Source organism: Schistocerca cancellata, chromosome 2, assembly GCF_023864275.1.
Source record: "Schistocerca cancellata isolate TAMUIC-IGC-003103 chromosome 2, iqSchCanc2.1, whole genome shotgun sequence".
Lineage (NCBI taxonomy): Eukaryota > Metazoa > Arthropoda > Insecta > Orthoptera > Acrididae > Schistocerca > Schistocerca cancellata.
In genome coordinates, this window is record NC_064627.1 from 420574794 (window position 1) to 420598374 (window position 23581).

Genomic DNA, 23581 nt, shown 5'->3' on the forward strand with positions numbered 1-23581 from the left:
TGATTATATGAATCTTTTTATTGTGCCTATCACGACTCAGCATCTCCACTATATGGTGAGCAGCAGCTTTCCTTCTCAGGTATTGTTACATTCCATCCTTGGTTTTCCATTGTTTGATACCCTTATTATAAACTCAGCCCCTATTATAAACTCAGCTCAAATATCACAGAGTTTAAATGAATCTTTATTAATGCCACAAAGTGAGATATTGACACAGCAGAGTACCAGAGTAAAGTAAATCCCATTAGACTCCACCAAGAAGCTGAGCATCTCTCAGATTTTAAAAAGGTCTCAATAAAGGATTATTTATTATCATTAATAAATAAAAACTCTGCTGGGTGGGATGTATACACTGCAAACTGATTAAAGCAGTGTATCATATAACAGCACCTCCTTTCAGAAAATCAACCTATCTTTTGAACAGGGATCCTTTCTTGAGGTATTGGAGTATGCCGACATCAAACCTGTGTTCAAGAATGAGTCAAGGGGAGACGTGAGGAACTGTTGCCCTATTTCTATTTTTTCAGTCCTGTCAGAAGTGATAGAGAAAGTAACAGCAAACCAGATATAAAATTTTATTGTAAAACATGATATTATTATAAGTAATGAATTTGGATTTCAAGAAGGCAAAAACATGCTGGACATAGTGAATAACTTTATTGAAAAGATATGCAAAAGCATTGGATCAGAGGAGTAAAGCTGCAGGTATCTTCTGTGATCTTACAAAACCCTGTGACTCTATAAACCATGCCTTGCTTATTTCCAAATTAGATAAATATGGGATTAAGGACAATGCTCTCATATGCCTTGCATAATACTTGGAGAACAGGAAACAAAGGTTAACTATCACTTTAAATGTGGTGAATTATTGTTCTATATGGAGTACAATATCAAAAGGCATTGTCAGACCAATTCTGTTTCTATTCTATGTAAATATAAATTCCTCATCAGTTCTGTGGGCAGACAATACTTCCATTTCAATTGAAGATGATAATACAGAATAAATTCAGAGCTCTATTGTGAGCATACTGGATACCCTAGAATAATGGATACCCAGTTCATTGGGTTGAAACTGAAGACTACAAAACCCATATCACACATTCCAAAACCAAAATTCACAATGTGTAGAACTTAAAATACAACATAACCACCAACTTACAGAAGAAGTTGACATGATCAAATTTTGTGGACTAAATGTGGACAAAGACTTAAGCTGGAATACACATACTGATTTCCTGTTAAGTAAATTAAGCATTTTCAAACATTGGAAATTCCAGGACGGAATAACAACAATATTAAATTAAGCAGTTTTGCATTTTCAATCAGATAGCTGCAAAGTTCTACTGACATGATAGCATATCATAATTATTTTGTATCTATCATTGGTGAGGGTATAATTTTCTAAGGAAGTTCAAATAACATTTCTTAAATACTGAAACTGCAGAATAAACTTATGGGGTACATGTGTACTGCACAGCACAAAGAATCTTGTCACTCATTATTTAGGAAACTACAAAGTCTAACTGTTCCCTCCATATATGAGGTTCATTCAGATGAAACCTGGTCATTGTGTCTACCTTTCTACCTTTGCCTTACACGTAAGGTGGCACCACGTAACTGCAGGTATGGTGGCGCCATCTATTGGTAGAGAGACTGACGCATGCGCACCGTTTGATGTTGCAAGGTGCCAGTGTGGTTTCATGCTGAAGAGATGGTGGTCAGACAAGTTACTGTCCACTACCGAACATGCAGGTGAGTAAGCAGGAACAACGAGGAGTGTTTCGATTTTTGGCGGCAGAGGGAGTGGAGGCTGTAAAATGTACCGATGGATGAAGGCTGCGTACAGTGAGTACAGTCTGAGTCGTTCAAATGTTGTGAAATGGTGCAAACGATTCCTTGAGGGGTGCAAGTCACTGGAAGACTATGCTCATCCTGGAAAGGCTCATCATGTCACCACATCTGAAATGTTTGCGGAATTGAATGCTTTAGTCTTGGACAACCGCAGAATCACTGTGGACCTCTAAAACAAACTATTTGCGGACATCGATTCGCAGTGGATGACCAGGTGTGTGACTGGGTCCAGGCCTGGATCCGACAGCGGCATACTAGCTTCTTCAAGGATGGAATCAGCCGGCTAGTGTCGCAATGGAATAAATGTGCCAACAATTTTGGTGACTATTTTTAAGTATGTGTGTTGTGTATAACTACATTTTTGAGTTAATGAAATCGCTGACATTTCTTTACACTAGTGACCGGGTTCCATTTGAATGCCCTTTATACATTCAGAAATTACAATCATTCTATACACCAGACAAAAATTATTTTAACCACACATACAACACAACAAATAAAAATAATTTTGTGCTACCCACACGCAAATTGAAATTATATGCATGGAATCCACAGTATATGAGGATGAAAATATATTATAAATTACTGGGCAAAAACATATTTAATATGATGCCAGAGATTGTAAAAATAACGCTACAGCAGGTTCAGTAGGAGAAATGCTAGTATTCGGTAGAAGAATTCACAGAGGAAGAAATGATCATTTCAGCAAGGGGCAAATTGGTTTTTGATTTTTTAAAATTTTACATATATAAGTATTACTATTGTTAGCATCAGTTGTTCTATGTTTATTGTGAAGTTTTACCACAATTCTGACATGTCTCCTGTACCCGTATCAAATGATTTAGATTATTTATGTTATGATACTAATAAAACACAATTCACTGAACTTCAGTTCTGATGATACCAACAAAACTATGTAAATAGAGAATTCAATGTTAATATTGGGATCTGAATACAAGATTACTGATGAATATCTGGAGCACATTACAACACATACAGAGGTGATATAAAATGAAATGATCACATAAAATCTGCAGTAGATAACTGGAAGACTTACATATGATGGAAAGGCTCTTATAAAGTGCAGTGCTCCTTTTTTTTTTAAAAAAAAAAAAAATCTCATACAATAAAATTGTGCAACTGATTCGAAAGTGCTGCTCCAGCTTTTGGAGTCTTTGTCAGCTTGGGACTTAACAGTTGGTACAACTCATTCAAAAGTGTAACAGAGATGTCCAATCTTTTGAAGGAAGATATCATCAGGAAATCTTGCTGGGTACATTGAGGGAAATGTAGTAGGTAAGAAATACTATGTGACAATTCTGTTGCCCCAACTTTATATCATGTGTAGGGATCATGAGGCTAAGATAAAAGAGATAGGGGTCATACAGAGGTATAAAGTCATTTTTTCCTTTGCTCAATATGTGAGTGAAACACAGAAAATAATTAATATTGTTATGAATTACTCCCTGCCCTGCACTATACCATGGATCACTGAGAATATATGTAGATGTATAGTTAAAATATCCCAAACACATGTAGGCTGTATATCGTAAAATCCAGGATCAGATGTAAATAACACTAGGCATCACTTAGCTACAAGGAAGAGAGATCAGCTTTCACGCTACAAGTAAGTTGAGAGTAGTAAGTAAACTCAGGATGGTGGGGAAAACATACATTATTAAAAACAATAGGTCAGGTGCATCTGTTCTGCCATTATATCAATTTGTGCAGAAGGTTTCGGTTTCAAGAATCCCCGTTTAAGCTCATGTCCATCTGTAAATCAAGTGTCAATTTGTTCCCTTTGTAGTGGAAGATAAATATTGTACAAGCTGTTATGAAAGAGAAACCATGTGTAACATTACTCCTATGTAACCATCTGAGCTAGTACCAAATAGACAAATAAGAGTCATATATTTTCTACTTCCTTTATCTTTTCCTGTTTGTTTCTATTGTATGCTATAAACAGTGGCCTGCTATTACTGACTGTTAACATTTGTACAAGAAAGCAGTTTTACTGCTGACTAAATGATTGACAAGAAATTCACTGGCTTCTCTAAATTAATTTTTAAGAAACAGCGAAGTTTTATAGCAATATTTGGTACTAAAACTTCCATAAATAGCAAACTGTTCATAAAAACTTTAATTAATTTCGTACAATAGTAGCAATATGCATTTGTCACAATTTAGCTTAATAAATTCTTATCAGCTCTTAAAGAGAAACATTTGGCAGCAAACCTTAAATGTTTGTTCTTGTACACAAAATGGATATGCTATTCTGAATTTCCAGTCTTATGAGACAAATAATTAAAATGAGGAATGACAAACAATAAATTACTAATATCACAGCGGTTTCTTAGAAACCATGAACAATGAATGAAAGACAAAACAATAGTCTTTATCTAAGGAGTACTATACTTCATGCAGTACTGCCACTCAGTTTTCTTATAAGACTATGAAGTGACAAACTAATAAGTGGCAGTGTCACATTAAAAACAACATGATGTAGAAATTTATTTTTATAGTGAATAACTGATATTTAAAAGAATGGACAGCACAGCCACAAACATGTCAGTTAATACATTTCATTTGCTTCCAACTGATATCCAAAAACATTAAATATCAACAACAATTAAAAAGAGTGTCTACAACAGTCTCAATAAAAAACAAATCTGATATGTAGGTCAACAATAAAAAAAATGGACTGAACAACTGTTCAGATAGGAGATCAATGTATACACAAATGATACAGTAGTTTATATTCAACAATATCTTTATCTGAAACATTTTAATAGTAATAGTTCTCAAACACGAAAATTGTGTCGGGTGCTATTGAAATTTAATGTAGCATAGTCACTATATGAATTCTGTTACCTTGCTCTGAACAAATAATTCTAATAAGAATCAGTCATTCATGCAAATGGATAGATAAATGAGGAAAGGAAATGATAGTGAGTGGAACACCTCTTTGTGAAGTGATATGTGTTAAATCACAAGTCCATAGAATGCCAAGTATTTCAAACACATGTAAGCACAGTTATATCACTATTTGCTTGGCAAAGTCACAGTATGGACTTAAAACTTCCTGATCTTATCAAATTAATTTGAGTATTCTTTTATCATGTTGCACACGAAACTTCCCAAGTTTGTAGTCACAGCAGAATATATTTGGTAATTATAATCACAAAAGTGTGATAGTACCTTAAAAGTTTCTTGAAACATATTTCAAACTGAGTATATAGCAAGGTTAAAATAACTTGTTTAAATTTCAAATGGGAAGTTTGTTACACACTGTGTATGTGTCATTCGCTCTGTTTTTATTACTCTTGAATCATTTAAAACTGATAGGTTATGATATTGAAGTATACCATACCAGTGAAGTGAGTTACAATTATCATTTAAGGATCCTCACTGTAGTTGAATTACATACACCAAAATAATGATTACTGAATAAATGAGAAAAGTTACATGTCAAATATATCTTGAGTTTATCTACTTAAGTGAGGAAAATAACAAATGATGCATCTTAGATTTTTCTACAACCATCATCATCATCATCAACAACAACATCTATTCATAGTATAAGTTTTTGTTGAAATGTCATGTACAGTACTATTCTCGGATATCAATCTGAGATGAGAATGTCATGAGGCAACTCCACCGAAATTGTGTGACTAGATCAACCCTTTCCCATACATGCATCCTTAAAATTGGATGCATTAAATGGTGCAAAGTAATCCTCATGCAGAAATCTGATTATGCTCTCAATTGGACAGAGTTGCCTTTGGCGGCAGAAACTTGTATGTGGTGTGAGATCTCGCCCATCACCGACCAGCCGCAGGAAGAAATCACGGGCACGAGGCAGAGTCTGATGAGACTCACGATCACGACCACGGTATACCTGCAAAGTAAGTAATGAAAATACGTGATATTGTCCCACTGGGCTCTAACATGACACACAACCTACTCTCATCTTGCTTACAATGTCTGTAATGATTGTATTTTAAAAATAAAATTCTAAAAATATTAAGTTATAAGTTAAGCATATATGTGGCACAATGACTGCAATAAATTTCATGTGACAGGAATAACAGCACGTTAAAGTATCAGTTATGCTGCCTCTTCCCCTCTTGCAAGTAGTTGCTGTAATAGTGAACACACTATGTAGGATGGGTCGACAGGCAGTAAGGATAGCATATGGTGGACACCATCTGACTTTTTTTGTTGTGTCTGCCAGTAATAGGTTCCAGCTGCCGTAGTTGAAGGAAGAGGTGCTTCAAGATGGTAGCAAATGTGCAGCAGACTCTGCCCATGAATACTGAGGCTAGGAGTAACACAAATGTTAGGAAGAAGAAAGTACTGCTGGTAGGCAGCAATCCTGGGAGCTGTGGTCTCCACCTCTCACAGGATTGCTGCCTAACAACAGTACTCTCTTCTTCGTAACATCAATTACAAGAGAAGTTTGGGGAATCAGATTACCAGCATTTTCAAGCCAAGTGTTGGGTTGAATCAGGTGACTGATGATTTAAGGCATTTGTGTAAGGATTTCACAAAAGACAATCAGATAGTGATAGTGGGTGGGTCAAGAAACAGCCTGGATACAGATAAGGTGTACAACATAAATGGTGACCTGAGTAAGCTAGCTGCCCTAATTAGTAGCGTCAATGTGAGCATGGCTGAGCTGCTCCAGCAGTATGATCAACCTTGTCTTGGTAGTGCTGTATGTAGAGCCAAAGCATTGCTAGAGATGGTACCGATGACTGCTCACCATGTACATACTGCACTGGTACTGGTGGAGACTATCAGGAGCAGGACACTGGGCTACAATAGGCATGGTCTGCACCTCAACATGACTGGGTAATGAAGGTTGGTGAAGTTAATGAGAGAGAGTATAGCACATGGGTGTGGAGCTATACATGGTCAACTACCTGTTGTCATGGGTAGGAGGATTAGGCCTTTCTTTAGGATAAATCATGACAACAGATTCCCTTACCTTAATGGTGCCTCAACTGCTTTGAGATTTCTTCATGTGTACATGAAATATAGAATGGAGTGCACAAACTGCACAGAAAATTGTTCTCAATTCTCCATTCTTCATCAGAATGTGCAGTCTATTAATTTCAAGTCTGTTAAGCTGAAGTTGAATTACAGTATTTGAACAGTACAGTGATATGCATTTCAGAGTACTGGTGTAGATGCAATGAGATACAGCATAATGCTAACATCACTTGAATGTGCAAGTTGCTACTGTAGAATTGTCTCAAAGGGCAGGGGATCATATATTTATATCACATTTTACAGCTAGAGAAGATCTGATCACAGTTAGTGTAGACAAAGGTTCTGAATTGGCACCTGTTGGCTACACAAAACTAGACATCCACAAAAAGTTAATCATTCTGCGCATGTACCGCTCACCTACTTTCTTCAACAAATTGATTGAAGTCTGAAAAAGTCTCTCAGTCCCCAAAACTAATGTTATAGCATGTGAAAACATTATTACTAACATAGATGCTGAGGATGAAATTAATAATAATTTCTGAAACATTCTGAACACTTCTAGCATGGCACAAATGGTAAACACTGCTACCATGGTATGATAAGTTCAGATACATCTTAAATAATATACCTACAGATACTGACAGGGAAAATCTTAAATAGTTACAAAAAAGTCTTGGCCTCTCTGATCATTCCATTATTCCTGCCAGATAATAAAGCTAAGGACAGGTTTGGTAAAACGCACAAAACTGCAGACCTACAAAAGGATCTCCTTAGGACATAAAATACATATTTTGTCTAGGGCATTCATAAATCACACATGTGGTGAAGGGTATATGGAAAACAATGTAAATGCTAACTTCTCTAAATTTTGCACACTGTTTAAATTCATTTTCAAGGAGGCATTTCCAATAGCAGCCATTTCAACAGCAGGAGCAAAGGAAATAATGGTTAACTGCAGGTATTAGAAAATCCTCCAAGACACACAAATTTCTCAGTTCTTTACAAAAGCACTACACTAAAGTACTTTTCCAGAGTACCTAGATTGCTACCATAGGTACAAAAAGATATATAGGAGGGTACTGCTTGCTTGGGGGAGGGGGATGAAAAATAATGCAGAAAAAAGGAAAAGCAAAAAGAAGACATAAGTATAATAACACAAAAATCAAAGATGGGGTAGAAGAATAGAAACTCCTTGAGAATTGGCAAATTATGTAAATGATTATTTCTCTGGTAATGAGTAGAAGTTGTAATAAAATCTTCCTAAAACACATGTAGTACCAATAACTTGCACAGCAAGCACAATGATGATGTTTGTCACAATAGAGATTGAAGTCTGGAAGACAATACAGAAATTAAATGAAGGCATGCATAACTAGCATACAAGCCCCATTAAAAAACATAATAAATGAGTCCTTTAGTTCCAGGATTTTTCCAGAGAACATAAAACATGCGTAAGTTGTGCACTTTCTAAAGAAAGGTAATGTCAAGAGTATTAAAAACTATGAGACAGTTTCACTACATATACATTGTCTAAAATAATTGAATCAATCATGAAAGATGGACCAATGAGTTACATGAATAAATACAGTCTTTTTAAAGAAGCAGATTTTGGTTTCCCAAATGGAAGAAGTACAATTTTGGCCATAGCAGAGTTCACAAAAGTGGCATTTGAAGCTTTTGACATGGATGATTATGTTAGCATGTTCCTCGACTTGTCCAATGCTTTTGACATTGTTGTCCACAAAATATTACTAAACAATTAAGAAGCACTAGATGTAAGAGGAATAGCAAATGACAGGTTCTCGTCTTTCCTAGAAAATATGGTGAACAAGTTAGACAGTCATATGTCTGTTGACAATAAATTTTTAGTTAAATATCTACCATACAAGAAACATATGAACTTAGGCAACCTCTGGTTGGCATACTGGTTCGTTCTGTTCTTAATATATTATTATTACTATTATTGTTATTATTATTACTATTATGAAGTATTCTGCTTAGTGGCAGGTCCATGTCTTCATACAAAGAATTTATGATGCCAATATTCCCTGTCTCAGCTTCTTTCTTCAGTCTGCTGTATATCCTTCTGTCTTTCACGTCATCCAGGTGTTGAATTCTTCACCTTCCTGTATTTTCTTTGATCTTCCCTATGGTGAAATCGTATATGAGCCCCTCATGTCTTTGTAATGTGTCTGACCCAGTTGGCCTTCCTCTGAAGAACTGTATTCAGAATAGCTTTCTTCTCTCCTCCTCTCCTCGGAACATCATCATTTGTCAACCAATCTGTCCACATGATATTCTCTAGTCTTCTCCTGCACCACATTTCAAAATTTTCCAGATATTTTTTCTCTAATTTTCTCATAGTTCAGCCTCTGTTCCATTCAGTCCTCTTCTCGTTTTTGTTTTTTGTTTTTTTTTTTTTTTTTTTGTGGTTTTAGGGCGGCCTCCTCTTCTTGTTGAATGTAGCTTTGGCTACGCCAATTCTTACTCAGATTTCATTTGTGCAGTGCGCATCCTTTGTCACCAAGGTTCCCAAATACTTGAACTGCATCACATTCTCCAGTTCTCAACTGTTGACAGTTATCCTCAAAGGTTTCGCCCACTTTGATACCCACATCACTTTTGATCTCAATGTTGATTTCCATGCCACATTACCTTCAAGTGTCCAGCAACTGGTTCATTATGTGTTGAGGTAATGTATATATGACTTTCCAAACAATATAAAAAGAAAAGAAAAAAAATCTCTTTTTTGATGACAATAACATCAAAGTCATTGATAAAGAGCTAGAACTCCTATTAGAGGAAGCAAATGAAACCCTCAAGGATGGCTATGAAAGGGCAGTATGTAATAAATTAACAATGAAACATAAGGAAAACAAATGGTGTGTATTTCAGCGTAAAGAGGGAAAACAACTCTGTCACATTAAGCATAGTTGATAAGTCTATAGAGTGTGTAACCAACATAAAGGTTTTAGGGGTGAAAATTAATTATCAGTTATTATGAAATGAACAAAGTTTCGGGCAGAAAGAATTTCATCAGCAGTTTGTAACAGTTAATTTCTTGTAGTAACATACTGTTCTTGTGTATACTCAGTTCTAAGCTATAGACCGATGACCTCGCTGTCTGGTCTCCTTCCCCAAACAACCCACCCCTTCTAAGCTATGGGATTCTTTCCTGGGGATCAAAGGCACAAAACATGGATACAGTTTTTAAAAAGAGCTGTAAGAAGTGGTAGTCAGGCTCACTGCAAGAACAATTTAAAAAACTGGGCTTCCTTATTGCACCAAGTGAGTACTTCTTCCATTCTGTTCTGCAAATTAAAAAAAAATATTACTAAACAATGGAAAATTCAAGCTGGAATAATGACAGTATCATGAAAAGGATAGATTGCTACTCATAATATAGTGGAGATGTTGAGTCACTGACAGACGCAAGAAAAAGACTGCTAAGCAAGTAAAAGCTTTTGGCCCTCAGGCCTTCTTCTGAATTAGACAACAAACTCGCACTCATTCGCGCAAATACAATTCACACACCCATGACCACTGTCTCTGGCTGCCAAGGCTAGACTGTGAGCAGCAGTATGTGATGGGAGAAGCACCCTGTGTGGTGAGAGTAAGGAGGAGGATGGGGTGAGGAGGGGAATGGTAGGAATGGGGGACAGTAAAGTGCTGCTCGTAGGAGCATACAGGGATGAAGGGGGTGGAGACAGGATAGGTCTGCTAGGAACATGACACTGGTGGGATTCAAGGCATGTGCAGTGCTGGAACTGAAACACGGAATGTGATAGACAGGTGGAGGATCAGGGCTAGCAAAGGTTGAGACCAAGAGGAGGAGGGGGGAGGGGGGAGGGGGGGTTATGGGAAGAACATGTTGCAAGAAGGGTTCCAGCCTGCACAATTCAGAAAATTTGGTGTTGGTGGAAAGAATCCAGATATCACAAGCTGTGAAGCAGTCATTACAATTAAGCATGTCATGTTGGGCAGCATGATCAGCTACTGGATGGCCCAGTGGTCCTTTGAGCACAGTTTGGCAGTGGCCATTCCTGTAGACATACAGCTTGTTAGTAGTTATGTCCTGTACAGTGGTTGCAGCTAAGTTGGTAGTTCACTTGGTTGCTTTCACATGTGGCCCTTCCTTTGATGGGGTAGGAGATGCCAGTAATATGACAGGAGTAGATTATTGTGTGAGGATGTATGAGCCAGGTCTTACACTGAAGTCTATTGCAGGGATATTAGCCATGACACAAAGGGTTGGGAATGGGGGTGGTTTTTGGAAGGACAAGGATATTGCATAGACTGGGTGGACGGCACAGTACCACTGTGGGAAGGGTGGGGAGGATATGTCTCATTTTAGAGCGTGATGAGTGGTAGTTGAAACCCTGGTGGAGAATGTGATTCAGTTTCTCCCATCCTGGGTGGTACTGAACTATAAGAGGAGTGCTCCTTTGTGGCCATACAGTATGTGGGAGATGGTAGGTGACTGGGGAGACAACACATGAGAGTTCTGCTTCTACAAGACTGGGAGAGTAAGTTTGGTCTGCAAAAACCTTAGTGAGACCCTTTGCATATTTGAAGAGGACACATCATTACAAATGGGATAACGAAGAGTGGATAGATATATGTACATGGAAGTATGATGTAGCCATCCGTGAGGTGGCAATTGACATCAAGGAAGGGAGCCGGTTGGGCTGAGGAGGACCAGGTAAAAATGGGAGAGAAGGTATAGAGGTTCTGGAGGAATGTGGATAGGATGTCCTCACCCTCAGTCCAGATCATGAAGATGTCACTGATGAATATAAACCTTGTGAGTGCTTTGGGGATCTGGTTGATTAGGAAGGATTCCTCTAGATTGTCCGTGAAAAGGTTTGCATAGAATGGTGCAATGTGGGTGCCCATTGCTGTATCACGGATTTTCTTGCAAGTGATGCCTTCAAAGAAGAAGTAATTGTGAGAGAGGATATAGTTGTTCATAGTGACCAGAAATAAATTTACAGGTTTGGAGTCTGTCAGGCAATGGGAAATTGAATGTTCAATAGCAGAAGGGCCATGGGCTCTGGGAATGTCAGTGTAAAGGAAGGTGGCATCGACAGTGATGAGGACTGTGCTGGGTGGTGAAGAAACAGGGAGTGTGGAGAGTTGGTGGAGGAAAGGATTGTCATCTTTATAAATGAGGGTAGGTTACATGTGACAGGGTGAAGGTGTTAGCCCACAAAGGCAAAGATTCTCTCTGTAGGGGCACAGAAGCAGTCACAATGCGGGGTCCTGAGTGGTTGTATTTATGAATTTCAAAGAACATGTAAAAGTTAGTGAGTAGAGTGGTGTAGGATAGTTAGACTCAGGGGAGAGATTGTGGGACAGATGTATGGGGTTGCTATGGTAGGGTATGTAGGTGGAAGTATCTGACAACTGTCAGAGGCCTTCCACCACATAAACTCTGTGCTTCATAACCACAATGGTGGAGCCTTTGACTGGAGGTAGGATTATAAGGATCGGATCAATTTTTAGGTGGTGGATTGCAGTCCTTAAAAGCCTCAGTTCCACAGAAATGTCAGTTCTTTCCAAAGGCTTTACCTTTTGCCCCACTCCCAAGCTCATTCATGCTGCTCTTGCTAAAGTCCTTCTATCCTCCCCCAGTTCCTATAGTGAAAACACTTTTTCACCTCTACACCTACCAGTCAGACTAAATACAAAATCAACACAGTCCAAAATCAATTCCTCCATATAGATGTGATCCATCCCCACTGCTCCCAAAGCATCCCTGGTTAACTTTATGATTTTCCTAACCTTCAATATTGCCTCACGATCATCCCCCAAATCCCCCAGCAAGAAACCAACATCATATTTGCAGAAAAAGCAGCAATCCACCACCTGAAAACAGGTCTCAACCTTGTAATCCTGCTTGCTGACAAAGGCTCCACTGTCATGGTTCTGAAAAATAGCCAGTGGAGGGACTGTGCCAGCTGTCATATACTTCCACCAACAAGGCTTGCCACAATGACCTCCATATCCCACATGTTGATTAACAATAAAGAAACACTGCTGTTGGCCACAATTACATTGAATTTATTTATCTCTAACTATTTTGGAGCCAAGGCCCATCTAACTGCAGCATACATTTATTACACACTGATACATATTCACTGTATGGCTTTATGAAAACAAATTACACAATTGTATGCATTGCACACTGTCAACAATTTGTAATTTGACCTTTTTGGTAAAAATTGTCTTGCTCATAAATTTAGAAACGTAGTATGGTTTGAAGAAAATCATATGGATTTGCTGAACAGGTCTGTGTAGTGCCACGGTCTGAATCCCCACTGAGCATTTTAGGAGAGAACTGAAGCTTTATCATGTGCCAGAGCAGTATGCCCAAACACTGGACTTTTGGAAGGGAAGAAACTAATTCTGTCTTCAATGTCACTTATATGTATTGTGAAGACCTATAAATTAAATTCTGCAATAGTAGAAAAAGAAAGTACTACATACTATTGGTTACAGAGCTGGCATCTTTGGAATGAACAACATCAGAACTCCACACAATACATCTTAAAGGTAAGAAACACAACTACTGTAAACATGTACAAAAAAATTGCAAGACGTTTATTCTTCTTCTAAACTCACACTCAAAGAATTCTTCCACGCAATTAAAATGGTAACTACCACTTACGGATGTTGCAATGTTTATTTATTGTGGCTGCAGTTTTGAAGATTTGTCATTTTCAAGCATCATGAGTGCAGATATGCGCACATTGCATTTATGACGTCTGCCAAAAAGTGTCAGTTGCATTGAATTGTAAATGCAATTTACTCTCCTGACAAAAAAGTGAAGACCTAGAAAATGAGGAGTGAATGAAAGAAAATTTCATGGTTTGAGAGGATAAATGATGTTATTTCAGTGCTTACAATATTGAGTAAACTTTACAAAGAACTTGTGTGTGTGCGAGTGTATACCTGTCCTTTTTTCCCCCTAAGGTAAGTCTTTCCGCTCCTGGGATCGGAATGACTCCTTACCCTCTCCCTTAAAACCCAAATCCTTTCGTCTTTCCCTCTCCTTCCCTCTTTCCTGACGAGGCAACCGTTGGTTGCGAAAGCTAGAATTTTGTGTGTTTGTTTGTGTGTCTATCGACCTGCCAGCGCTTTTGTTTGGTAAGTCTCATCATCTTTCTTTTTAGATGTATTTTTTACAAAGAACTTGGCTGTATGAGCCCATTTTTGAGCCCACTTATCAGTCTGACACCCCTCTTCTGGCCTGGATGTATGCACCGATTCAGTTGGGAAGGGTGTCTCCTGAGGCAAACTGGTTCTCAGTTCTTCTAATTTGTCCTTGATATTCTGGGTACTGGCACTGGCATAGAGTTGACATCTGAGCTGGTGCAGCACAAGTTCTATGGAGGACAGGTATGGGGATCCAGCTAGTCACAGGAGGATCTCAACATCACATAGACAGTTCTTAGAGACATGTGCCATGTATGGATGAGTATTGTCTTGTTGAAAAATAGCACAATAATACTGTTGCATGACAGGTAACACATGAGGATGCAGGATGTCCATGACATATCATTGTGCCATCAGAGTTCCCTCAACACTGCCAGCCACGACCCGATGTCATACCCGATGGCTTCCCACATCGTGATGCCAGGAGTAACACCACTGTGTCACTCACCAATGATGGACATCCACTGTACTGCAGAGCCATGTTTCATCACTGAATGCAATGTGATGCTATTCATCAGTAGACCATGATATTTGTCATAGCACCACTCCAAACACAGCCTTGCATTGTGCTGTTACAACACCCCAAGCAAGGGACAGTAATTTCCAATTCTGGATGCTTCTAGTCTCCCATCAATGGTGTAGAATGACACAGAGTGATGTATGGAGTCTATTACTTGGTTTCAGATTGCAAGTGCAGATGTGAAAGGATTATGATGCACTTGGTGGACAGTAAGGTGACCCTCCATTGTGATGGTCAGATTTGATCAACTCGAACCTTGACGACAAGTATAACTGACCTCATGTTCCTATGCAGACCAACATTGGATCACTGTCACATCTGAATGCCCCAAAAATCTGGATACAGCAAGATGTGATTTGCCAGACAAATGGAGACCAACAGTGAAGCCCCTTTCAACTTCTCTTAGGTCCTGATAGTTTGTCTTACAAGAGGACATGACATCTCTGCATCCTTCAGTGATCACTCAATATCTGATGCTGTTCACACCATATGCCCTACCAAGCCTGCAAACGATATTAAAGTCTAACAACACTAATGCACTTTGGTGGCTATTCTAAACTATTACAGAGAACTGCAAGCCTAATTATTTGCATACCCATACCCACATACCCATACATGCACGATGTTGCACCAACATCCGAAGATATTTTCTGGGTGCTCCACTCTTTCAGTCAGGCAGTGTATAGAAATATTGACAGTTATAAGTGGTAATTACCATGTCTAACAATTACCACAAAGGATGCGGAGCCATCCCTCCTAAAACTACTGGATTTCTCTGAGTATGAAATTACAACATACAACCAATTTAAAATTAAAATATTATTTAAAAACAACATATAATGTAACTTTCAATTACACTGGCAATGAAATGCTGGATGGTTCTTGCTTACATTAAAAACATAATATGATTATCTTTGAAATTGAGTTTCAAACTTACCTCTATAACAAAGCGAGCACCATAGCGTGGTTGAGGCCATTCTAGGCCTAATGCCCCTGCTAAGTATTCAAGTGTTCGATCATGTCCTGAGAAGACTGCCACACGTGGCCGCCTCTCTGACACAACACGCACAAGCTGTGCTACAACAGCACGCACCAAGCCATAGGCGCGAAGTAAGGATGAGCGACGGATAGGAGGAGAATGTGACTGCTGACGGCACTCCCATGCTAGGTATGCGGCCAGTCCTGTAACCTGATGGTTTGCAAATGCAACAATTTAGGTTTTTTATATTTTATTTAGCAACATCATTTGAATTCTTTGATGCAAAAATGTTGTAGGTGGCAATATATTTTTATTTGGCCCCATCCAGTTACATGTTATTTCTGTTTGAAGCAGTTCTGTTTATAAAATGTTAATTTTATGCTACTGACCAATATGTGTAGTAGAAATTATGCATATATGAGTATAATGGCCCTAAACTTATGATAAGCTATGGTCCATAAATATAAGGGGCAGTCAAATAAAAACAAGACAGATGGAAAAAAGCAAGTAAACTCTTTATTATTTCAAAACTAATCACCATAACCATTAACACAGAGACAAGATGGTCATTACCTTCATGGAAAAATGCTTGCAGTTGCCTACAGACCATGATCCATGATTGTACCCAAGTGTGCATCTCTTTATCTGAGGCAAATTGATGGACATGAAAGTCTTTCTTTAGAGCTCCAAAAATTTGGAAACCCCATGGGGAGAGACCATGCCCATATGGAGGATGTGTAAGGGCTTCCCAGCAAAACTTGTGGCAGCATACTCAAAACAACCTTGTATCACAAGATGCAAAGGTTGTTTCCAGTACAGTGTCTTTATGATTCAGTAATTAAATTGCTTTATTTAATTTTTCTCACAAGTGTCACTGTACACTTATACTCTGTTTCTTCTTTGCAGTTCAGTTCAGTACAAGAGTCACTGTAAATTTTGAGACTTCTGAATTGCTATTGTTTGTTCCATTTCCAAAAAAACACAATACTAATGTCCATTGATACTAAGTCTGACAAGTTTCAGCTTGCTTGTCCAACTGGATGAGCTGCTACTCTTTCATTTGTGTTGCTACATGAGGCAGTTAAACTGACACAAAGATGGAGTTGAAATGAGAAAATTTCTGTAGTAAAAATGTTACAATGATTTTTTCTAAAGGTGGGACTACATGAAAATCATTGTTTGGAATGTTTGCAACAGACTTTTGGTGATTTTCAGTCCTCCCCATTGATTCAACAGGTTCAACATTATTTAAACTTTCAAGATCCCCACTGGAGCTCAATTAACTGTATGGCATTCTTGGGATCATATCATTATCAGTTTATAATTTCCTCCATGAGATATGAGAATCTTTGTGTTAAAAAAATCTGTAGTCATTGGATACTGCACCTTCTAACTCCTAGCACGAAGGCAAAAGAAATACTTCAGATAAGTACTCAAAAGATTACTTGTCCAGTTATTTTAAATGCCTAAAAAAGAAATGGGAAAAATCAGGTCTGTGTGGCATCTTACTCTGTCATGACAACACACCACCTCACCATGCAGCATAAATGAAGTATCAGCCTGAGGATTCTTGGGTCCAATAGATGAATACAATAGGGAGGCCACACAGTCAAGGCATTGATGCTGAACAACCTTCTGCCATCCTGTATTATATTAGATAGTAGTTGCTAATATATAAAATAAAGACAAAATAATATTCAACATTTAGTTTTAGCACTCAGCCAGAAATTAATTTATACTTGGTTATAGCAGGCAGACACTTAATGTATTTTGCCTCTCCACCATTTCAGTAACCACACATCAATACTGCAGTCTTGGACAATAAAGTCTGTGACATTCACTAGGAAAAGACATCACAATCTCAAAAATTCAGTTTAGTGTCAATCTGCAAAATTTTAGTATAATTTTTTCTGTACAAAATTTATATATCCTGCTCAAAAAATACCAAAGTGTGTTATCTAAAACTTTTTGTAGATAGTATAAAGTGCAAAGAGTATCATTTAAGAAACAGTTTACTTTTATTTAGTTAGGAAGCATCATTTGCTTAACGTTCATTTAATTTGATATAAATGGAGAAAAACTTCATGTTACATAAAGCAAATCTGGAACTATCAACTTGCGGATAATCACATTATGCTCAAAGCCACCCAACCAGTCAAATATGCAATGATGTAGTTGTTTGGGCACAAATTCATTAAATGCCAATAGCTGACACACTACTTTATACACCTCCCTAAAACATCTACATCTACATCTACATTTATACTCCGCAAGCCACCCAACGGTGTGTGGCGGAGGGCACTTTACGTGCCACTGTCATTACCTCCCTTTCCTGTTCCAGTCGCGTATGGTTCGCGGGAAGAACGACTGTCTGAAGGCCTCTGTGCGTGCTCTAATCTCTCTAATTTTACATTCGTGATCTCCTCGGGAGGTATAAGTAGGGGGAAGCAATATATTCGATACCTCATCCAGAAACGCACTCTCTCGAAACCTGGCGAGCAAGCTACACCGCGATGCAGAGCGCCTCTCTTGCAGAGTCTGCCACTTGAGTTTGTTAAACATCTCCGTAATGCTATCACGGTTACCAAATAACCCTGTGACGAAACGCGCCGCTCTTCTTTGGATCTTCTCTATCTCCTCCGTCAACCCGATCTGGTACGGATCCCACACTGATGAGCAATACTCAAGTATAGATCGAACGAGTGTTTTGTAAGCCACCTCCTTTGTTGATGGACTACATTTTCTAAGGACTCTCCCAATGAATCTCAACCTGGTACCCGCCTTACCAACAATTAATTTTATATGATCATTCCACTTCAAATCGTTCCGCACGCATACTCCCAGATATTTTACAGAAGTAACTGCTACCAGTGTTTGTTCCGCTATCATATAATCATACAATAAAGGGTCCTTCTTTCTATGTATTCGCAATACATTATATTTGTCTATGTTAAGGGTCAGTTGCCACTCCCTGCACCAAGTGCCTATCCACTGGAGATCTTCCTGCATTTCGCTACAATTTTCTAATGCTGCAACTTCTCTGTATACTACAGCATCATCCGCGAAAAGCCGCATGGAACTTCCGACACTATCTACTAGGTCATTTATATATATTGTGAAAAGCAATGGTCCCATAACACTCCCCTGTGGCACACCAGAGGTTACTTTAACGTCTGTAGACGTCTCTCCATTGATAACAACATGCTGTGTTCTGTTTGCTAAAAACTCTTCAATCCAGCCACACAGCTGGTCTGATATTCCGTAGGCTCTTACTTTGTTTATCAGGCGACAGTGCGGAACTGTATCGAACGCCTTCCGGAAGTCAAGAAAAATAGCATCTACCTGGGAGCCTGTATCTAATATTTTCTGGGTCTCATGAACAAATAAAGCGAGTTGGGTCTCACACAATCGCTGTTTCTGGAATCCATGTTGATTCCTACATAGTAGATTCTTAGTGGATCAGTTGTTTGTTTCAAATATTCTAATTTACAAAATGACTTCATTTGCACATTTAGTTTCGAATATGCAGTATTCATGAATGCAGTTTTGTGTTATGATTACTGTGACAAAAATAAAAAGGAAACTACATAATACTCAGCAATTACACTCCTCATAAATGCAAACATAAATGTCCTCACTCTCAAAACAATTACAAAATGACTTGGTGGCTAATAGCACAAACTGACAGTACAGGAAACACTAAGTCAGTATGTCAAGTGAGAAAAGTGCAAGCTGGGTTTTGCATGATCAATGCTTTTGGAAAAAATGCTCATTGGCATGGAGGAAGTGATTCTGTTTGAGATGCCTCATTAAGTTTGAGCTCAGAATACGTTCCAAGATTCTACAACAAATCAATATCAAGGATATTGGACGACAGTTTTGCAGATCACTTTCTACTACCATTCTTATGGATGGGTGTGGCTTGTGCTTTTTTCCAAAAACTGGGCATGGCTTTTTGTGCAAGGGATCCATGACGGATTATAGTTAGAAGAGGTAAAATTCAGTATAGAATCTGATAGGGATTCTATTGGGTCCTGGAGCTTTGTTCAGTTTTAACTATTTCAGCAGTTTCTCAACACCACTGACAGTAATACTTATCTTACTCATCTTTTCAGTGGTATGAGGAATAAATTGGGGCTAGTCTCGGGTTTTCCTGTGTAAAGGGACTTTTGAAAATGGAGTTAAGCATTTCAGCTTTTCATTTGCTATCCTCAATTTCAGTTCCTGTCTTATTCACTAGGGACTGGACGTATACCTGTACATATGACCAGAATTTCCTTATGCTTTGTGAAAGGTCATTTGGCGTTATTCTGCTACAGTAGTATCAAAGGATTCTTGCATTACTCTCTTGATAGTCAAACACATTTCATTCAGTATCTCTCCCTATCTATAGCACTATTCTTTGTTTTACACCTATGGATCAGTAATCTCTGTTTCTTTAGAAGTTTCTTTACACTGACTGTATACCATAGAGGCTCCCTTCCATTAGAACTGTTCTACTGGATAAATCTCTATCCAGTTCAAGCTAAATTATTCTTTTAAATTTGAGCCATAGTTTCTCTACATGCTCCTGCCCTTTGTTGAATGTTTCAAGTTCCTCGGTCAGATATGACACTAGTGATTCTTTTATCTAATTTACTGGAGATAGATACTGATATACTGCTTGTTGTCGTTGTCCTTTGTACTTTGGTAATCATTGTCATCGCAGCCGCATCATGGTCGCTGATACCAGTTTTGATATAGACACTCTCAAAGAGGGCACATGTGTATGTTACCATTAGATCCAATATATTTCCATCATGAGTGGGGTTCCTAACCATCTGATATAGTAGTTTTCAGAGAAAATGTTAAGTAATACTTCACAGGATGTCTTATAACACCCAACACTACAAAAATTGTAATTTTCCTAACTGATTGTTGGATGACTGAAGTCTCCACCGATGAGTACTTTATGATTTGGGAACTTAGTTACAAGTGAACTGGGATTTTCTCTAAAGTTTTTAATTACATCAGGAGATGAGTCTGGTGGGTGACAGAAGGATCCAATAATCATTTTATGCCAACTTCAGTTACTGAGTCTTGCCCAAACAATCTCACATGCAGTTTCAAATTCTACCTCAGTGAATTTGAGTTTCTTGTTTACTGCGGCAAATACACCACCTCCATTTTCCATTTGCCTACCCTTCCTATACAAGCTTAAATTTTCCCCAAAAATATCATGGGTATTGATTTCAGGTTTCAACCTGCTTTCTGTATCTAGTAGTATGTGAGCTTTACTGCTTTCAAACTCTGGGATTTGTTGCGAATGCTTCAGTAACACCAGTTAACACCAGTAGGATTTTATTTACCTGTGGGAGGTACTTCTTTCTGATCTTACACTGATACTTCTAGGTTTCCTATAGCTGTCATTATCTGGATTGAATGGAGAGTCACCTAATCTAAAAAAAAAAAAAACCTTGTATGCACTCCACACACATTCAGCTACCTGCGTAACAGCCCCTGATGTGTAGTGCACACCTGACCATTTAGAGGGACCCTATATTTCTCAGCTCTATGGCACAAGTCCAGGAAGTTGCAGCCTAGCTTGCAACAGTGTCTGGTTCAGTCCTTCCACTCAACTCGGAACCAAAGGGTCACAATCAGTTCTGGGGACAATGCTGCAGATTGTGAGCTTCATTGAAATTTCCATGTGCAAGGCTGACCTTCTCAACCTTCTCTGCCAGTCACTAAAATGACCCAAGATTGACCTTGGAGCTCAGATATTTGTTCCAACATGCACCACAATCTGCAGCTGGTTGCACCCTGTTCCTTCAGTGACTGCCCGAATAGCCACTTCAACATGATGAATGAGGCCCTCAGGTGTACACACTGAATGCAAACTTTCTAACTACTTGAAAATTTTGACCACATCCAGAATTATTCCATACAGTTTTATCTTTCCCCTTCCTTCCTATTTCCCCTTGTCATAATTACTGTTTTGCTTTTCTCTGTATTTACTCTCACTTCAAATTTTTCTATCTCTTGGTTTCATACATCTACTTGCCTTTGTACTTTCATTTCATCATCATCCCGTATCACTTTGTTGTCTGCAGACAATGAGGCTTTTGTTACATCTCTCATTTTGACAATGACTATGATGAATAATATAGAGAGAGCAGACTTCCTTGTTATAAACCCCCTTCAACATTAACCCCTTTTGTTTCTCACATACTGGTCTTTACTGTATTAACACATTTTTGTGTAGCTCTTATCATTCCCACTTCCACTTTACTAACTTATTTATCTTTTAATGTTTCCCAGACCAGCTGTCTTGGCACATTGTCATAGGCTTCTTCAATATCAATAACTGTCATAACTAGGCCTTTTCCAAAATCTCTTCTTTCCTCTATTAAATGTCTTAATGTAAAGATCAGGTAAAACACTGAACTCTCTTTTCTGGTCCCATACTGTTCTTCTTCCATTATTCTTCTAGTTTCTTCTTCAGTCCTCCTTCTGATACTCCCTGAAAAATCTTAGCTGCACATGCAATAGGGCAATCCCACTATAGTTATTACTTTTTTCCTTTTCACCTTTCTAAAATGTGAGGACATTTTTTCATTCTTCTGGTATTTCTTTTTTCTTCTTACAAATTACTCTAAATAGTCCGCACAGTATTCAGCTATACTGACCCTGCAGCTGTTATCATATCTATGATCACCTCATCCACTCCTGCTGCTTTACACTCATCCTCAATATGGCTTCCTATATTCTAACACAGATATCCCCATTTCTTGTTCTTCTTCTTCCAGCATGTCTTCTTCTTCCTCCTTGTCTACCAGCTCACTGTATTCAATATTCAGGAATTTTGTGGAGTATTCTTCCTATCTTTTTAGCAGATCTGCCTCAACATCTGTCCTGCCTCTGATTTAACAAGTTTTGTGTCTTCTCTGATTTTTAATCTGTTATTTATCAATATATACAAAACATTTTTACTTCCCTTAATAGCCTTTTGTAAAGTTTCAGTGAAACTTTCTCAGTTCTTCTTCTTCCCTTCTTGTGCCATATTTTATGCACATTTGTCTTCTTTATATTTTTGCTCTTTTTCAGTACTTTTACTGCCTATCCACTTCCTCCAAGCCATTTGATTCTCTTTAACTGCTTCCTTTACCCATTTTTCCACCAAGAGGTGTCCTTTCCTCTCTTTCTTCTTGGCAATCTTCCACAGGTGTTTGCTGCACAATTTACAAAACCATTTCTAAAACACATCCATGCCTTTTCTATACTAATCATTTTGTTTTGGTAATTCTTTTCTTCAAATCTTATTGGAACTTTTTCTTCTCTTTCAACTTCCATGTGTTTTTCTTTTAACTTTGTGAGTTTTCCATCTTACTTTGCTCTTCATCACTTGGCATTGCTATCATGTCTTCCAGCTGTCTACATTCCTCCTTCTCCACCAGAAAAAGATCATTGTCATGGTCTTTTTCTCTCACCATCCATAACTTGCTATATTTTTGAGTTCTTCTTTTCTAAACCATGTGTTTCCATCAATTAATATATTTCTTCTGGAAAAGTTCTATTAACAAATTTCCTTATGAATTCTTGTTACCGCATTTAAAGAGGCCAAGTCTTTCCTCCTTCCCTTGACTCTTGGTTCCCACATGTGCATTTATATCTCCTATCTCCTCTGTCTTCTGTACTGATTTCCAGTTCTCTTCCAGGTATTCATTTACCTCTCCTGATTGAGGAGCATAGATCTGTATAAATTCTTTTGCTCCATTCTCTAGTAGAAGTCTAACTTCACTTATTCTGTCACTAGCCTGGTCAGCTTTTTTCTATGTATTGAACTAAATCTTCTCCCAGTATGAAACCAAATACATTTGTTGCCATTTTTCCTTTACTCCAATATACTCTATACCCTTTCCTCAATTATTTCTTACTTATAGTCTCCCATTCTGTCTAACTCACTCCGATCATTGCTATGTCTTTCTTCTCCATGTACTCAATCAGTTCTTCTGTCTTACCATTTAAAATCCTCACAT

The 23581-nt window shown here is 38.2% G+C and overlaps 1 protein-coding gene across 2 annotated transcripts in view; it reads right to left on the reverse strand.

Annotated features, from left to right (window-relative positions):
* Nucleotides 1-2957: 2957 nt before the first annotated feature.
* Nucleotides 2958-23581, reverse strand: part of LOC126161874 (2-phosphoxylose phosphatase 1) — a 129254-nt gene continuing 108630 nt past the window's right edge. For both annotated transcript variants that reach the window (XM_049918002.1, XM_049918003.1), the window contains exons 6-7: nucleotides 15522-15773; nucleotides 2958-5749 (exon numbers count right to left, since the gene is read on the reverse strand). In XM_049918002.1, coding sequence (XP_049773959.1) covers nucleotides 5528-5749; nucleotides 15522-15773 — 474 coding nt within the window. In that variant the 3' untranslated portion in view covers nucleotides 2958-5527. The remainder of the gene's footprint in view (nucleotides 5750-15521; nucleotides 15774-23581) is intronic.